At 38.9% G+C, this 16538-nt stretch overlaps 1 protein-coding gene and 1 long non-coding RNA gene across 2 annotated transcripts; one reads left to right on the top strand and one right to left on the bottom strand.

Moving 5' to 3' along the window:
• Positions 1 to 806: 806 nt before the first annotated feature.
• LOC108011017 (uncharacterized) lies at positions 807 to 3595 on the top strand. The gene is made up of 4 exons (XR_010655399.2): positions 807 to 845; positions 1946 to 2518; positions 2576 to 3117; positions 3176 to 3595. It is a non-coding gene; the product is annotated as an uncharacterized lncRNA (long non-coding RNA).
• Positions 3596 to 6965: 3370 nt separating this feature from the next.
• Positions 6966 to 7898, bottom strand: LOC108018809 (Golgi-associated plant pathogenesis-related protein 1-like). The gene is made up of 5 exons (XM_065868790.2): positions 7803 to 7898; positions 7643 to 7713; positions 7444 to 7551; positions 7162 to 7385; positions 6966 to 7108 (listed from the first exon to the last, which is right to left on the bottom strand). The coding sequence occupies exons 1-5, from the start codon at positions 7813 to 7815 to the stop codon at positions 7012 to 7014; spliced, it is 513 nt and encodes a 170-aa protein (XP_065724862.2). The 5' UTR covers positions 7816 to 7898; the 3' UTR covers positions 6966 to 7011.
• Positions 7899 to 16538: the final 8640 nt, after the last annotated feature.

The following is a 16538-nucleotide window of genomic DNA, read 5'->3' as shown; positions in this document are numbered from 1 at the left end:
AGCGTGTCTCTGGCTGCCTCATTTATGCAACAGATCGGAGGCAGAAGGTCTCCTCTCCGGCCTTAGCTTTCCGACATTGACTGGGAGTTTGGAGCTTGGTTGTCGAACAATTTCTTCGACACCTTTTTTGCCGCCGACGGACCTCTTGGCGATTTCGCATTGGGGATCTGCATCGGCATCTGCATCTGTGTGAAAAATGGAAAGCCCTTTTTGGCGATTCCTGACGATGACGTCCCCACATCATCGCACCAAAATACAGGGGAACCTTTACCACGCAAACCGTTAATAAAAAGTAGTATAACACCAAAATGGACATATTTTTATATTTACCTACTTCATTTTGTTTAAACAATAACTGAAAACTATAACCTTGTTTTATCAAGAGACACGAACAAATAGGGCTTGGAAGATTAGTTCACGGACCTCCAAATAACTTTACTTAAAGTAGTTTAAAATTAAAATAAAATTTTAAGATTTCTGTGTACTACTCTTTTTTTTGAAAAGCAATGGGCTATCCAATATAACCTAAACTTTAATGAATAAATAGATTAGATTTGTAAACAATTTTTCGATTTTGAATCGAGATCGATTGAAGCTGACGAAGCACAAGATAAAATAAACACTGCGATCTCAGGATTGTCTTCGGTTTTCCGCTAAGCGCAGCATAAATTGCATTTCTTACTCTTGTGACAATGACTAAAAGCTTTCCGAAGACAAGCTTGGGGAAACTGCAAAAGAAGAGTTCCAAAAGCTTAAGTTGCCCAGCTACTTTAAAAATATGATCCTAAACTTTAGGCAGTCTAAATCGGGAAGTTCATAAACGAACATCGGGACGGATATACAAGGTACCTTCGAAAAATGTTAAACCCAAAAGAATCACGCATAAGGAAGCTTGACTGTATTGTCACTTACACAGAAAAGTTTTGTGGGCTGCCAGGGGACATCAAAACGGAATAATATTTATGATCATTGCGATATTTTTGTGTTTCTCCGTGGCTGTTTTTGCTTTGTTTTGCTTCTTGTCCATCTGTCAGTACCGAACCGAGAGTGGTCTGGGTTCGAGGATGGGTCTGTGCCCAGGTCGAACTTTTGCTTTATGTGCCACGGAATGCGGTGCCCCGCCCCGCCCCCACAACCACCGCCTCCCTATGGCACTGATTTACCGATATGTCATTGAGCGATTCAATGCGATTCACACGCATTCTCCAGCGCGGACGCGAACTCGAACGGGTTCAATCCGCCGCCGAGAATTGTCACCCTTTGGATCGGATTTGAATGATTCGCGGCGCGGGCACAAAGGCCTCGGAAGATGATGCATAAATCTGCATGCCAACTGGCCTTCTCGGAATTTTTTCAGTTTTTGATAGACACAGAATGTGTGGTGTTATGAGTGAATGTAAATTCATGCCAAACTCACATTGCGCAAGGACGTAATGAAGTGACATCGCACTCAGGATATTGTGCAATTGTACCAGTTAATAAGGAAGTACTTTAAAAGTCCGTATTGAAAATCTCCCCATCCCAGGAAAATGAGAATATAATTGAGAAAGGGTCTTAGTTCGAATACAAATGACCTTAGCTAGATCGCGAAAATAAACCATAGTATTAATATTATTACACCAGCCTTAGTAAAGGTATTATATAAACTTGAGCCCACTAAAAAGTTCTCTTTTTTTCCTTTAGCTTCGTATATGTATACTAAATTTTATCTATAAATACCGTTTTATTTACTTGTTAATATTACAATATGTTTTGAAGCAATTTAAGATTTTACACTTCAAAAATACAGTAAAATTTGTACTTTTTGTGGAACAAGTCCATATAAACCCTTAAAACTATTCAAAAATAAGTTACCAAGATACCTCTTTCGTATATACCAAATTTACAATTGTAGTTCTACATTTTTTAAACTTGAAATTTCCCAACACTGTATTAATTCTTGCAGCCCTGGAATTTAAATATCGATTACCGCTTTATCGTGCTAAGAATTATCAATTTATTCTGCGAAGCCGGTCTGTTGAAGTGTGAAAAATGGAAACCCCAAACTTGCTTGATTTGCCTTTTGAGGTTCTCGATTTCATATTTAAAAACTTGGATGATTCTGACAAGTGGCAGCTCGCGAAAGTTAATAAAAATTTGGGGAGAGCTTTTGCTTTCCATATCCGAGATAAATATGAACGCGTTTTGATCCACTATTCTTCATCGTGGTTCTTAGAGACTATACTGCCGTTATGCGGATCAACTGTTCGTCACATTGAGACTACAGACTGCTTTGATTCATATGAGTCACTAGCCTGGCTAATAGAGAACAATTTCGAGAATTTGCAATCCTTAACAATAGATGTAGATTTTCAGAAAACATCCTATATGAATAGGTTTCTGAGGTCTGGAGTAAAATTGCAATCAGTCGAAATTCATGTTCGTATTGAATTAAATTTCTTGCCAAGAATAATTGGCACATTAATGGGACATCCCCGCTTTAAAGGCTTAGACCTATATTACGATCCCAAGGGACTGGGTAAGTAAGTCAGATTAATATAATGGACATCCCTTAAACTTTATTTTTGTTTTCCAGGTCGACTTGTCAAGCAATTTACTAATTTGGAAGTTTTGAAACTGGAGTTTTCACCCATTCGAGAAATGATAAATATTTTTGAAGTTTGCGTTCCTCTCAACAGACTTCGAAATTTAAAAATTTCGACAACGCTAATACAATTTATAATTGATGACCAAGAATTTGAGGCCTTGGAAACGATCGAAATTAAATGTTGCATTATTTCCACAAAAACTTTGCCGTTCTTCAAAAGTCTTAAAACGATTTGCTTTGAAGCAAATTTTACATGTGAAGAAATGGCTCTCCCATGGATATTAAAACACTCGAATACCTTAGAAAACCTTACAACGGACATAAGAGATATTCAAACTGACGATTTCTTTAAACTTATTAAAAGCTGCCGGAAACTTCGCTACTTCTACCTTAAAGAGGATATCGAGAATCTTCTGTCAACGGGATTTATTACTACGTTCCTTAACATTTTGCAGGAAAATGGAATCGACTCAAATAACCCATTTCAATTTGTTACAACGAAGATTACCTTCGACGCAATGAAATCATTTGTGAGTTGTCAAAGCTAGTTTTTGGAGTTGACCGAAAATAATATTTTTTTAATTTCAGATGCCAAACACCCCAACTTCAAAATTACTGGACTTGTATTTTTTTTGAACATTTTTTCACTTTAAATTTTGTGTTGAAATCCAATGTGATTAATCACAAGTCTTTTAATTTGCAAGAAATAATGTAATAATTGCATGACAATTTTTGAAAATTTAATCATTCTTTGTAAAGTACTCATTTAAAAAAGTTTCAAGAGAACTGTTACCTTTTTAATTTTAAAATTCAAGAAAGATTGACTGCCTATGGATAAAAATGGCCAAGTCTTAAGCATCATCAAAATTAATATCTTAAACTGTTGTTTTGGGACGAAATGAACAATCAAATATCTTACATGTATTATTTGACAACTCATAAACTTATTGTTAAAGTAAGGACTGTCAACTAAAAATAATTTAAATAAAGAAATATTATTTAACAAAACCGATCACATTCCACGCCGATTTGTATGTCAGTCAATAAGGATGTTGGATGAGCTGATTTCCATTTAATATGTTTTATATATTTTTTTTCTTGGAAACAGAATACCGAGACCTTGTTCCGTCTGTCCTCAGTTATTCCATGGAAACTGTCACTGACATGACGGAACTCCTTCGCCCGGAGCTAGCACACCTATGCCATATATGGCGGAAGAACACCCCATGGGGTTCCATTATGCAATAATGTGTGAAATTGCATAAGTAATGGGCAGGATAGTAGAAAAGCGCCCTCCTTTTTTCAAATGTCAAAAACAATCGTTGTAGTGCGGGCCAAGTGGCACAAATTTTTATTGAAAATTTATAATTGAATGGCGTAGCTCACCTGAGGTTTTGCCACGCCCACTCCACCCATACTCTCACTCCGCCCGCTTTCTAAATCCCCGCAGAGTTGGCTTTTGTAATTGAATTTGACGTTCGACTGTCGCGTGTTCCATTTGTGGGTGTCTCCTGTTGACTTGCTGTCATGTGGTGCGGCACTGGGCGGCGGGGGCGTGGCGCTCTTAGACACATATATAACATATTTATACTCCCTGGGAAGTCCAAGATTTGGCGCAAATACCTAATTGACAAATATCCAAAGTGGATGGCAAAAGACAGAGCAACAAAATTAACAAAACAACGCTACACTGGGGGAAAGTAGATGCATCAAATTAGCAGAGAAACTTATAAGTTTGCCTCAATTAACTTAAGCACTTGTAAAAATCTTAGTGATATGAAAATATACATAAATTACCTAAGATTAAGAAAGAAAAAGGTATATAAATCAACTTTGTTAATTCCGATTTCGATTTTGTTAATTGATTTTATGAATTAGTATGGATTTTTTTCCTGTCTTTCTTCTGATTTTGGGTGCCGTTTTGTGGGTTACAGGGTGGCAGTGATGCTGGCTGGCAATAAGTAACAAAATAATTGAACAATTATGTCCAAATGTCCGCCTGCCAGTCATTATGATAGACAAAACACGGCGTCCGACTGACGGGACCTGATCCGATGTCCATCCCCGTCTTTGTCTTGGCCTCTAGCCCCCTCTCTTTCCACCCGCTATCTGCGTCCTTGTCTCTGGCCTAAGCCGAGCGTGGAATGACATTTATAATTACCTCGGGGTATTTGGGGAATAATTTGCCCGTCCATCGCATCCCAGCCCTGCTGGCTAATGGCCGAAAAAAAGGAGGGCAGGAAAAAGACGGCCCAAGTGTCCGGATTTCCCCACCCACCTCCACCGCAAGGCCAACACCCGAGATGACCACCGCCCAGGGCTTAATGAGCCGGATTTTGGGCCGAGGAACAGACCAACCAAAAAGAAGCCATCATCAGCAGCTTTTGTTCATCTTTTTTTTGCCATCAGCCGTCCTGCTCTTCTGCTTTGTTCGCGTTTTTCCTGTCCTGCCAACTGAAAAATGTTATTGGCCGCAATTTATATGAAAACTGTGCTCACGTACCACATTAACCCCCTTGGACGACGAGCACTGGATGCCGGATGCCGGATCGAGATCCCTGGCAGCAACAATAACTCGCCCCCTCGAACAGTGAAAATGAGCAAATTTTCTAAATGAATAAACTTTGCCAGCAGAGCAATCCCAAAGAGAAGGCAGAGGGAAAAAATTAAGAAAATAGGAATCTGGCTATTACGACTAAAAATATACCCGTTATCAAGAAGCGCTTTAAGAAGGCAAGAATTATCATTTATCATTTAAAAGTATTTATTTATAGTATAATATCATATCATATGTTGCTATTGAAAAACTTCTTTATAGTCATCCAGATTTCATTGTTTGTCATACTAAAATATACATATATTGGCAAGCTGTTTCAATTAACTTAAGATTGTTGATGTCCCTTTAAGCAATATACCCTGAGATCTTGAAATAGGGGGTGCTAAGACAAAGGCCACAGCTCAGCATCGCCTCCACTGGATAGATAGAGAAATATTACCGCCCTTCGCCGGGGGGTGGACCAGGGTCCAGCGACATCTTGGCTGCTACGTGGCCAAGTGGCAACGTGGCTAATTCTTCCATGAGCTCGCAAAAATTAAGAAATTAAAAAATTGCCCTGCCCTGCCTGCTGACGGTGCGGAAAATTCGTTTGGCTGTTTTTGGCATTTTCCAGAATTGGCTGGCAGCACTTGAATAATTGCATTCCTTCGATGATATTAGTCACCGGGCGGATGCAGACACACCGACACAAACAGCGCCAGATACTCATTTATATAATTGTTTATGTGGAAGAAATATATCTATTAGATTAGGGGATATAGCTACTCTACTTTACCTAGCAAGCTGAAGTAATGAGCTGGAGTAGGCGCAGCACAGGTTTATGATTTTTTGTAGCAACCAATAAATCTAAATATCTCTTAAGTTCTGAAATCAGATTGCAGAAAATATAAAAAAATAGTTCTTAAATTAAAGTGCAAATCAAAGGAATATAAAACGACTTAACATTTGAGGAGTTTACATCTTTTAAATATAACCACATATAAATTGTAACCTATTTAACTTTAATTATTATTGAATATTGTATTATTGACAAAAACTTTCGAGTGCAAGCGAAAACAACCCATTTGGCATTGGAGACCCGATTTCGAAGGCATCTGAATATCCTGTTTCTTATCCGAATCTCCCCAATTCGAATTGGATCGCAGATATGGAACACGCTTTGGAAAGCCGACTGGCAAAGTGAGCCTTTTACAACCAGAAAGTGGGTGAATAACACCAGACCCACTTCGTCCCCTAAACGAATTGCCGGCTCACGTCCCAGGGCAACTGGATAAATGTGTGTATATCGTATGACGTATAATTAGGCGGGGAAGTCGACTATGAACCAGCCCTCGAGACCCAGACTTTTGTTTATTGGGACAATCTGACCGGGTTCATCATTAAATAATAATCAGTGGGGCAGGGGGCAGGGGCGACTGCAGTTTAATGGTAATTTGTTACGCCTAAACGTGAGCACGCGCTGTGCGTCCCTAATCTGAGCCCACCACCTCTTCCCACCTGGCCAACACCCGGGCTCAAAGGCTCTGCACTGAAAAAAAAATCGAAAAAGTATTTATTGAATTCCTGTGTATTTTTTTGGATAAATATATATTATTTATTAAACCTACTCAGGAGACTAACGACAAATAGATCAAATTATTGAATATTTATTTAAGATAATTAATCTCCAAATTTATCTAACATAATATATTGCAATTTTATAAATATAACAATATAATTTAAATGTTGGAAACTTAATATATTATAAGTAGCTTTGATTCTATTAAGAAAAATTAGATGTAATACTAAGACTCTTTAATTACTTAATGATAACTTACAGAAGCATTTTTGGATTCTTTGGTACTCAACTATTCCTTGATGTGGAATGTTAATGATAATAAGTTGGATGAGCTACGTTCTTTTTGAACTGGTTTTTGTAGTTTCCAGGGGGATTATAGTTGCACACAACAAAGATGCCATTGCCGCTAAAAAAATTTATAGGTAAAATTCGTATTTCTCTCCAATGCAAGAAACTTACCTTTTGGCAAAACCAACGCCCAACTCAGTGGAACTCTTCCAAACCAACTGAGTAAAGTGCCCAGTCTGCTTACTAAAGGAGGGGTAATTCCAGTTGTAAAGAGAAATCTCATTGTACCAGGCCTTGACGGCATCTTTGCCTTCCTGCTTTGAGAGGGGGGCCCAATAGACATTTTCTCCATATCCGTTGTGACTATGCTCCATGCGATTCTTAGCCATCAATTTCTAGATAAATGAAATAATCTCTTAAAAACCGATTTTGAAAGATTTACAAAAATCTTACATAGGCCCAGTTGGACGCCAGTTGACTTAGCTTGGGGTTCAGAGTTAATGGTGGAGCGTTATGCATGGCCCGATAATAGTTGTGGGCGTTAAGAACTTGTTGCTCAAACTGAAATTATAAATATATTTTTTTAATTGGGAGCTTATATTGAGAAATTATATTTTAAATATGCTTTCTATGTACTAAATAATAATATTACCGGAAGTGCATATAACGCCGCTTGGAATGACTTTTGCAGCACCACTGATAACAAGATTAGACAAAATATTACTGAAAAATATGATTTTTGTTTAATTTAATAATTTAAAACATGTATCCAAATATTAAAATCATGGGTACCACCAAAAATTATTATTCACCTCTAACACCCATTTCGTAGTTTGGTTTCCGCTCTACACTTAGTTCGAGATATATTTATACCCGTTACTCGTAGAGTAAAAGGGTATACTAGATTCGTCGGAAAGTATGTAACAGGCAGAAGGAAGCGTTTCCGACCCCATAAAGTATATATATTCTTGATCAGGATCACTAGCCGAGTCGATCTAGCCATGTCCGTCTGTCCGTCTGTCCGTCTGTCCGGATGAACGCTGAGATCTCGGAAACTATGAGAGCTAGGCTATTGAGATTTGGCGTGCAGATTCCTGAGCTTCTTACGCAGCGCAAGTTTGTTTCAGTAGACTGCCACGCCCACTCTAACGCCCACAAACCGCCCAAAACTGTGGCTCCTACAGTTTTGATGCTAGAATAAAAATTTTAACTGAAATGTAATGTTCTCATCAATACCTATCGATTGACCTAAAAAAAAGTTTGCCACGCCCACTTTAACGCCCACAAACCGCGAAAACCTGTGACGCCCACAATTTTTATGCTAGATAAAAAATTTTAACTGAAATGTATTTGTCTCGTCATTACCTATCGATTGACTCAAAAAAAAGTTTGCCACGCCCACTTTAACGCCTACAAACCGCAAAAACCTGTGACGCCCACAATTTTCATGCTAGATAAAAAATTTTAACTGAAATGTATTGGTCTCGTCGATACCTATCGATTGATCCAAAAAAAAATTTTCCACGCCCACTCTAACGCCCATAACGCTTAAATCTGTATACCACCGGTAGGTGGCGCATTTTAATCTCGCTTTGCTGCTTGCATATCTCCATTTAGCTGAGTAACGGGTATCTGATAGTCGAGGTACTCGACTATAGCGTTCTTCCTTGTTTATATTTTCAGTTACTTAAATTTAAATATGGTTGCACTGGTACTTCTCGGTGGAAACTGAATTCTTCTCGGCTCGGTAAGTGCTTTTATGTGAGCTCAGTGACACAGACTCACTTATCTCTGGACATGACGTAAAGGAAATAATGTTAGAGTGGTGCAAAAAATTGTAAAACCCAGGAAATTTTGCTTCATCAATGTACTTTCATACTCCAAAAAAAGATCAGGCGAATGATGTCATAGTGACTTATAACTTTAAAGTTATTAACTTTGTCGAATTATATAACTCGTTCGTTTTTATGATTCAAAACAACTAGGAATTTTATCTTTTTTTTTAATTTAAAGCTATGTATAATTATTCTGAGTGCACCAGTCTGTTCCTTTTAGAACTAAATGTGAAACTAACCGCAAGGCACACGCAACGGGACGAGGAAGGATGGCAGGACTGGGACCGGGACCCATCCCGCCATCCAGGATCGCCGCTAAAGTTTTAGGCATTTCGTGACTTTATGGCTTTCGTGTCGCGGCAGTCGAGCCTGTCAACTCCTGCTCCTTGATTGACTTGGCCAGCGATCCGGGGAAGGGTGGAAATCGGTGGACTCGGGGGTGGAGCCACCCTTGTTTGCATATTACTTAATGGCATTTGCACTTGAAGTGTGCCAGAAATTACCTGTCCGCTGGCAATTAACTTTTTAACTCGTTTCTGAAACTGTTTGCTCGCAATGCGGTACACCGAACTATTTTCCCTAACCCCCTCTAAATGATATTACACTGGGAAAGATTTCAAAGTGTTAGTATAGGTCTGTTTACAAGCCAATTTATTATATTAATTCTGATGAGAATGTTTGAGTTTTATTTACCATGCCACCTTAAATTGTTTTATTGAAATGCAGTATGTTTCCTGAAAGAAATTTGAATTTTCTTTTAAATTTTAAAATTTAAACTTCTTCCCAACAACTTACCATGTTAGTGTGTTTAATTTACTGAAATAATTTTAAAATTAAAATTTTCGCCAAGGTAAATCTATAAAATTTAAAATATATCCATTCCAGTGTTTATTTCTAACCCTACCTCCGCGAGTCTATCAAAAGTTTTGGCTCATAAACACGAATGGCTGTGGGAAAGCTTATGGCGAAAGTTTTCCTGGGGAGTGCTCATCCAAGGACCGAGGGGCGATGGCGATCAATCAACCCCACAAGCATTCAACACTTTCGAAGGTCCTCGATTAGAATGCCCCTCCTCCCACTGGCCACTTTAACCCTCCGCCCCCCAGGAGGCCAATCTGTGCATATGTTAATTCAAGTGGAATTAATTGTTTCCGGTGTTTAAGTTTTTCCGCAAAGCAAATTCTCATTCATTGCCGGCGTCTTGGTGCCTCGACTGCGGTTAGCCCAGCCCAATCCCCAACCCCCGCAATCCTAGGGATCTACCACCCCTGGAAACATTTGCATGCAGGTCCTGGCCAAGTCCCTCAACGCCCTCGTTTCGGCTTCGATGGATTTTTGACTTTTATATTTGATTTGAAATGTTGTGGTCGACTTTTGTTTTGTTGCCACTTAATGAGGCCAGCCGAGTGGAAGCAATTTCTCCTCGGCTCTGCACGGATTCACTGACATAAGAACTTCAGAGAGTCCTGCTCCATCCGGAAGTCATTTTTTAAGGAGTAAAGGAGCTAAGAGTATTGAAGAACATTCAACCCTTCTTCTGTGTAGGTAATTTGTATTGCAAATTTTATTCAGTTACTTGATTTTACCAAACAATAAAAAGTGTCAATCTAAGACAAGTGCATTTATAATAAAAATCAAATATTTCTAAAGTCGACAGATTATACTATAATTCTTCATAGAAGTCCTAGTTAAAAAACAATCCTACTTTCAACAAAAATAAACTAAATGAAATGTAACTCCAATACTGTAATTTAATCGATATAATAATAGTGCCTACAATGATAATTTTTGGTGTTATATAAACACATGAACATTTAAATTATTTACTTTTAAGTATTGTTTTAATTTTAAGAAATCACCCTTTTTTACATTTTGCAGAACCTACAGAACATATTAACAGCGCAATTGTCCCAATGCATCGGTGGAATTTTTAATTAGTCAGCATTTATTATGGATACATTCGCGTCGATGCCTTTGGGGGTCACTTCCTGTACAGTTCCCTTTGGCCAGGGCAGAATTCCTTTGATTCCGTTTTATCCTTGTGCATTTTTCACATTTTGCCAATTTTTCAGGACGACCCTCGACGGCGATTGGTAATTGTGATTGATTCCTGTGAGTCTGCAGTTTGATGTGTTTTTAATTAAACTTTTGCAGATATGCATAAATACTTGGCACAAAGTGGAATGGGTTAAAAATGAAGGCAGAATGGGTAGCAAAAGCGATGGAAATCTTTTTTGAAAACCCGCCTGCGCTTATCGAGTTTAAATTTAAGTTTTGTGTCGAATTGAAAGTAAACAACATGTTCATTAATCTCGGCTCGCTGGTCACCATCGACAGGGTGGATCCGAGATCCTTGCAAGGACACCCCTTTCGAGGACTATCTGCAACCCCGAACTGTCGTACTTTTCGCCGTTTTCTGGTCTTGTTTGCACACATGTCATTCGAGGCATTTTTGTGACAAATCGCTAACAGAGTGTTAATAACTGCTGCAACATGAGCCCATCAAAGTCACCCCAGCGGAATGCAAAAAAGTTGAATAGATCTGGCACCCGGAATACATTTGCAATTTCCCTTTTCAGATACTCGAATTGAGGGCCCACGGTGACATCTCAATAGATCACTGCAGATGCGTCCCTCCAGATTAGATAATGCATATTAAACGCACCCGTAGAACACTGTGTGCAATTAACTGGTGCGATCTGCAGATCAGATAAAATAACATATGGCAATAGACAACGAATGATATGTTCACTTTCCATTGTTTATGGATTTAATTTGAACAAAAAGCGGAATTTTTACATGAAATACTCATTTTGATGGAGAGATATAACATGTATTTGGATTCTGCTCACGGCATTAAATTCATTCATTGAAATTCATTCTTTTTAATAACTATGGGGAACTCCGATGAGTAGGTGTATTTCAAATCAAGCCCCTTATTTTAGTTCTCTTTTACGACCAACATAATGTTGGGATATCATTTTCACTTCAAGCTTAAAAGTTTGCTATGAAAAATGTTTCCCATCAATCGAAATAGATTAAAAGGCGCTTTCATCTACTCTTATTTCTGCGATTCAGCTAACAGGCCATTCACGGCCTAGTTTAATTTAATCTCGAACGAAACAAATAACTCGCTGGAATAACTAACTGATGGACATTTATTTTAATATTCTCCTGTCCGCCGATCCAAAGGGAGGGACAAAGGTGAAACAATCTGGACGATGGACCCCGATTTTTCCTGGGGCGATTGATGAGCGGATGTGGACGTTTGGCAGTTGGCAATTTCGCAATTGAAATGCAACGTTGATTTTGATTTGAGCTGCAGAGTTATTGAGGCGCAGTCTGCCGGAGAAAGGGGCCAATGGGCTGGGAGGGGGCTGCAGTTGCAGTCCGATTTTTTATTGCAGTTATTGACACGTAACAATTGCCGTGAGCCCCCGCAATCCGCACTCCCCCAGATCCCTGCCCCACCAAATGTCACACTGACATCCACTTTTTCCAGCATTTTTCTGGCAGTTGCTGCTGTCGATTTTTGGCGTTTCCGTTTCCGCTGATATTCAATTTTGTTTGATTGCTGTCGTTTTTAGTTGAACGATTTGTCCACTTCTCGGGCGATGTTTACATTGAAAGGCCCAACAAGAGGCCATATTTCAGACAGGATTCCACCGAGAGCCCACCTCTTTTCACAGATTTCACTGTTCCTGGCCTGGGAAAAATTGTTGGTCCTGGAAAGCCATACGAACCTGAGGTCCTTGCACATATTAGCAGAAATTATGAACGCTAAGCGGATTACATTTAACACGATTCGCCGGAGTCGCAGGTCGGGTGTCCTGAAAGAAATGGAGTCGCGTGGCGTGTTTCGTAATCCGAGCGGACCAGAAACGTGCCGGGGCTCAGCTCTAATTATGAAATTAAATACAAATTAAAAAGCCCATTCAAAATATGCCGTAATATAAACGGCTGGCGGCGTTGCAAATCCAAGTGCCAAGGCGGCAGAGTCTCAAATAGCAGAGTTTCCCATCCTATTCCATTTCATCCTGAGCTCGTTGTCATGTCTCCCCACCATATATCGTTTAGCTATCTCCACTTTTGGTGTTTGAGCTGATTTGTTTACCCAATAAGCCGAAAGCGTTTCGTCATTGTCGTCATCATCATCCAAATGCTGATCGATTTAGCACACTTTTTAACAGTGGTTCCTTTATATTAAAAATGAAGTCCCTATAAATATTCAGAAATTATTTAAGTGATTAGTTTTCTTTACCAAATTACTTAAATAATAAAGCTACCTTTGTATTAAAAAACTTGTTTAATATTAATATTAATGCTAAGAATCTTTATCACCTTGATTGAATTCTACATTAAATAATACATTATAGTTTAAGAACATTTTTTAAAGAATTTTTGCTCTTTTCAGTTACTGGTAACACTGTGCAGAGCCGTCAAGATTTCGCTCATCATTCGCCCCATCATTATGCCAAGTTCTTGGAAGTCAAAACGAGCCAAGTCAAAATGGGGCGTGACTGGGGGCTGGCTGGATTCGAAGGAAAGAAAAACATATTATTCAATATTTAAAAGTTCGCCTTCCTTCCGGCGGAACTGTCTTCCGCTCGAGTTGATCGATGACGCTGCTTCAGCCGGTTGATGTTACTGTTGCCTCGGTGGGGTGTTCATCCCCTGACAGCCCATCATAGCTATAGCTCTCCTGGTTTTGGCCTCACCTTACACTACACCCCACCGCGCGAAGCCACCACTTGGCATGATAAATTTAATTCCGCTTCTATTTTGATGGCACTTGTCAATTCAAATACTTTTGTCAGTCTCTCTCTACGATTTTTTTGTTCCCGTTGTGGAGTTTTTCCTTTTGTTTTTGTTTTTACTGGAAAGCTAAGGGCTCTTCAGCTCAGCACCAGCCACGCCCCTCGCCCACCGCATTGTTCGCAAAAGCTGCGAAAAGTTGAAGGATTTTGACGCATTAGAGTGCTCCCCCAGGGGCAAAGGTTTCGAAAGGGAGTGGGCGGGGGATTTAGACACCTGCAAGCAAATGAGTGCATTTGTTGTAGCACATCTTAATGGATGACGGGGTGTCAGGCAGTGGAGGATGGCTTAAATTACCTGCCTTAGAGGGAATATAAATATATAAATATAAAATCAATCCACCCTTTATCCAAGTGAAAATATAGAAGATGTTTATTATTTTATTAATTAAGAAGCTTTTTAAGGCACTTAAGTTATGTAAAACGTGTAAAAAGTAAGAAAAGTATTTTAATAATGAAACAAATTCACTACGCCAACATGACAGCAATAGAAACAGGTATCTGTAAATGGAATTATATTTGTAGCGTACTTTTAGGTATGAATACTTAAATGCTAATATTAAATGTTTATTTGGGTTAATCATACTTGTTTGCTACATTTTATAGTGATGATGTCCACTTGTAAGCAATAGTCCTTCTCGTCTATAAGAAATAAATACGATATAAGTCCACTATCAATTTGACTGCATTTTTTTTTTAAAAGGTGGATAGGACTAGATAAGTCTTAGTAAAGATTTCTAACATGTTGCCCATTGTGTTTGACATTAACCACTAATGAAACCTGGACAAGAAAGCGATCCCAGGGCTGGGGCATACCCTCCATACACATTTCGATTCGAAGCACTTAACTTTTCTTGTAATCAGACAGCGCGGACACGAGATTCATCCAACATTATTGTCCCAGCTTCAATTTTAAGTTATTTCCCCGAACGAGCCGGACTTTCCCCAAGGGAGCTGCTGAACTGGGACCGAAAATGATGACTTAATATACGGAAATCACGGAAACTGATGGATTCCTCTGGGGTGTTCTTTACTTGGAACGACCGCTGTGCTGTCCTTGTTTTCGTCCCCATCCTTTCGCCCTCCTGACCCTTGGCCCTTGGCTCTGCGACAATTTCACGCTCTTCGGACTCCGCTGACAAGCTGACAGCTGCCACTTGAGCGATGGCGTTTATTAGTTATTAAACGGTGTGATTTATGCACGCGGCCCAGGATACACCCCCCCCCCTTCCTCTCCGCCCCTTGCAATTGGCCTGGACTTTGGCGCCTTAATGAGACCGCCTGCCGTCGCGATGGAAAATCGCTGGAACCGGACATCTGCGGTTCTGTTCGCTCCACCCGGACACACACTCGAACTCGGAACACTTTGTTTCAAGGCCCATCATTGGAGAAACTGTCACGACAAGTACACTGGACAATTAAAATATTGTAAACCATCAGGCGTATCATTAACTACTTCTGTACCCCAGGAAGCGGTTATAATTGTGTCATAATCCAAAAACTTTTAAGATTGTTTTAACTTAATAGATTATATATTTTAATTACCAACTATCACAAGATTTTAAATTCGACCAAATTCTATAATGATTTGACTTTCAAATAAGAGAATAGATACTCGTTAAAATTTACAATTTATATTTTATACCTTACAAAAAATAAGTAGATTTTTAAAAGTATATGAAAGTATAAATAATATAGAAAATAGTTGAGATTACTTATCTAAAAGTTTCGATAGCTTCTATTATGCTTTAAACTTTCCATTTAACACCACCTTTTACAAAAAATCAAGGACCCTCTGGAAAAATAGTGTTGATACCCATGTAAAACTGATTGATAACAGTTTATTGTTTGCTTAAAGCCGTGCACATTGCATGTTTACATTTCGGAACTATAATTGCCAAAATGTAGAGTCGAACCACCCCGGCAAAAAACTGAACCCTCGTCGCCCAGTCCATTTGACTTTGTTCAAATTGAGCTGCCTACTGTGCGCTTCTATTTGTTTATACTTATTTCGTTTTCACACCCCCTTGCGGGTCTTCCTATTCTTACCAGATCCACCCCGCCATTCGCAGTCTCATCATCATCATCATCATTCGTTTGAACTTGGAATCGGTCTCAGGTTACTTTGTTTTCCTTGGGCTCCGTTGTTTGTTTTTGTTTCCGTTTCACTTTTCGTGGGGTTTGTTTGTCATTTTGAAAAATGCGTTTTGCAGTTTTTTCAAAATTCAATTGTGGACGGCCGCAGTCCTTTGTAAAAATCAAACCACCCCTCTAAGGTATCAGCCTTTCCTCGACCTTATCTCCATCCTTCACCGGCTTCAACTCCCCCTGCGGCTAATAACGTCCTCGTCAGTTCCGGCAGCTCAGTCCTGACACCCCACCTATAGAAATACGGAGTCCTTCTTGTGCTTTTCGGTGTCACCAAATTATGGTTGAAATTTTAACACAAATTTGTTTGCCAGCGTTCTTAGCACAGCGGGATGTCCCCCACCTAAGAGCTGGGTCTTCTCAAATTTTTTTTAAACTGATTTTTGAAAGCTTTCCTTCGTAGTTTGTAGTTTGTCGTTAAATTAATTCAAAAAACTAATTGATGCCAACATCGATAGATATGTATTATAAAGAGCTAATTTTTAAAAGCTATTTTGAGGGAAAAAGACTGCTAGAATCCTACAAGTTATTATATCTTTAAATCAACGAAATCATCATATCCTAATTAAGGAAAATTTGTCTTTCTACTTTACGAGTATGTTTATTTATAAGGTTGGTTTTCAGAACCACAATCTCTGAAGTAATTGTAAAATGTTTTTGTCAGTCAGACTTTTATAATTTCCAGAACCATAAATGTTACAAACGATAAATTATAAAAATGCATTTATTAGTAAGAACGAAATCTTTTATT

Source organism: Drosophila suzukii, chromosome 2L, assembly GCF_043229965.1.
Source record: "Drosophila suzukii chromosome 2L, CBGP_Dsuzu_IsoJpt1.0, whole genome shotgun sequence".
Lineage (NCBI taxonomy): Eukaryota > Metazoa > Arthropoda > Insecta > Diptera > Drosophilidae > Drosophila > Drosophila suzukii.
The sequence above is the reverse complement of the archived record's forward strand: the minus strand, read 5'-3'. Positions and strand labels throughout refer to the sequence as shown.

What these genes read in the sequence shown, in the direction of transcription:
- LOC108018809 (XM_065868790.2), bottom strand. An exon ending in CGGCGTTATATGCACTTCCG is followed by an intron (nt 7,552 to 7,642) that starts GTAATATTATTA and finishes TTATAATTTCAG; the next exon opens with TTTGAGCAACAAGTTCTTAA. An exon ending in TGGCGTCCAACTGGGCCTAT is followed by an intron (nt 7,386 to 7,443) that starts GTAAGATTTTTG and finishes TCATTTATCTAG; the next exon opens with AAATTGATGGCTAAGAATCG.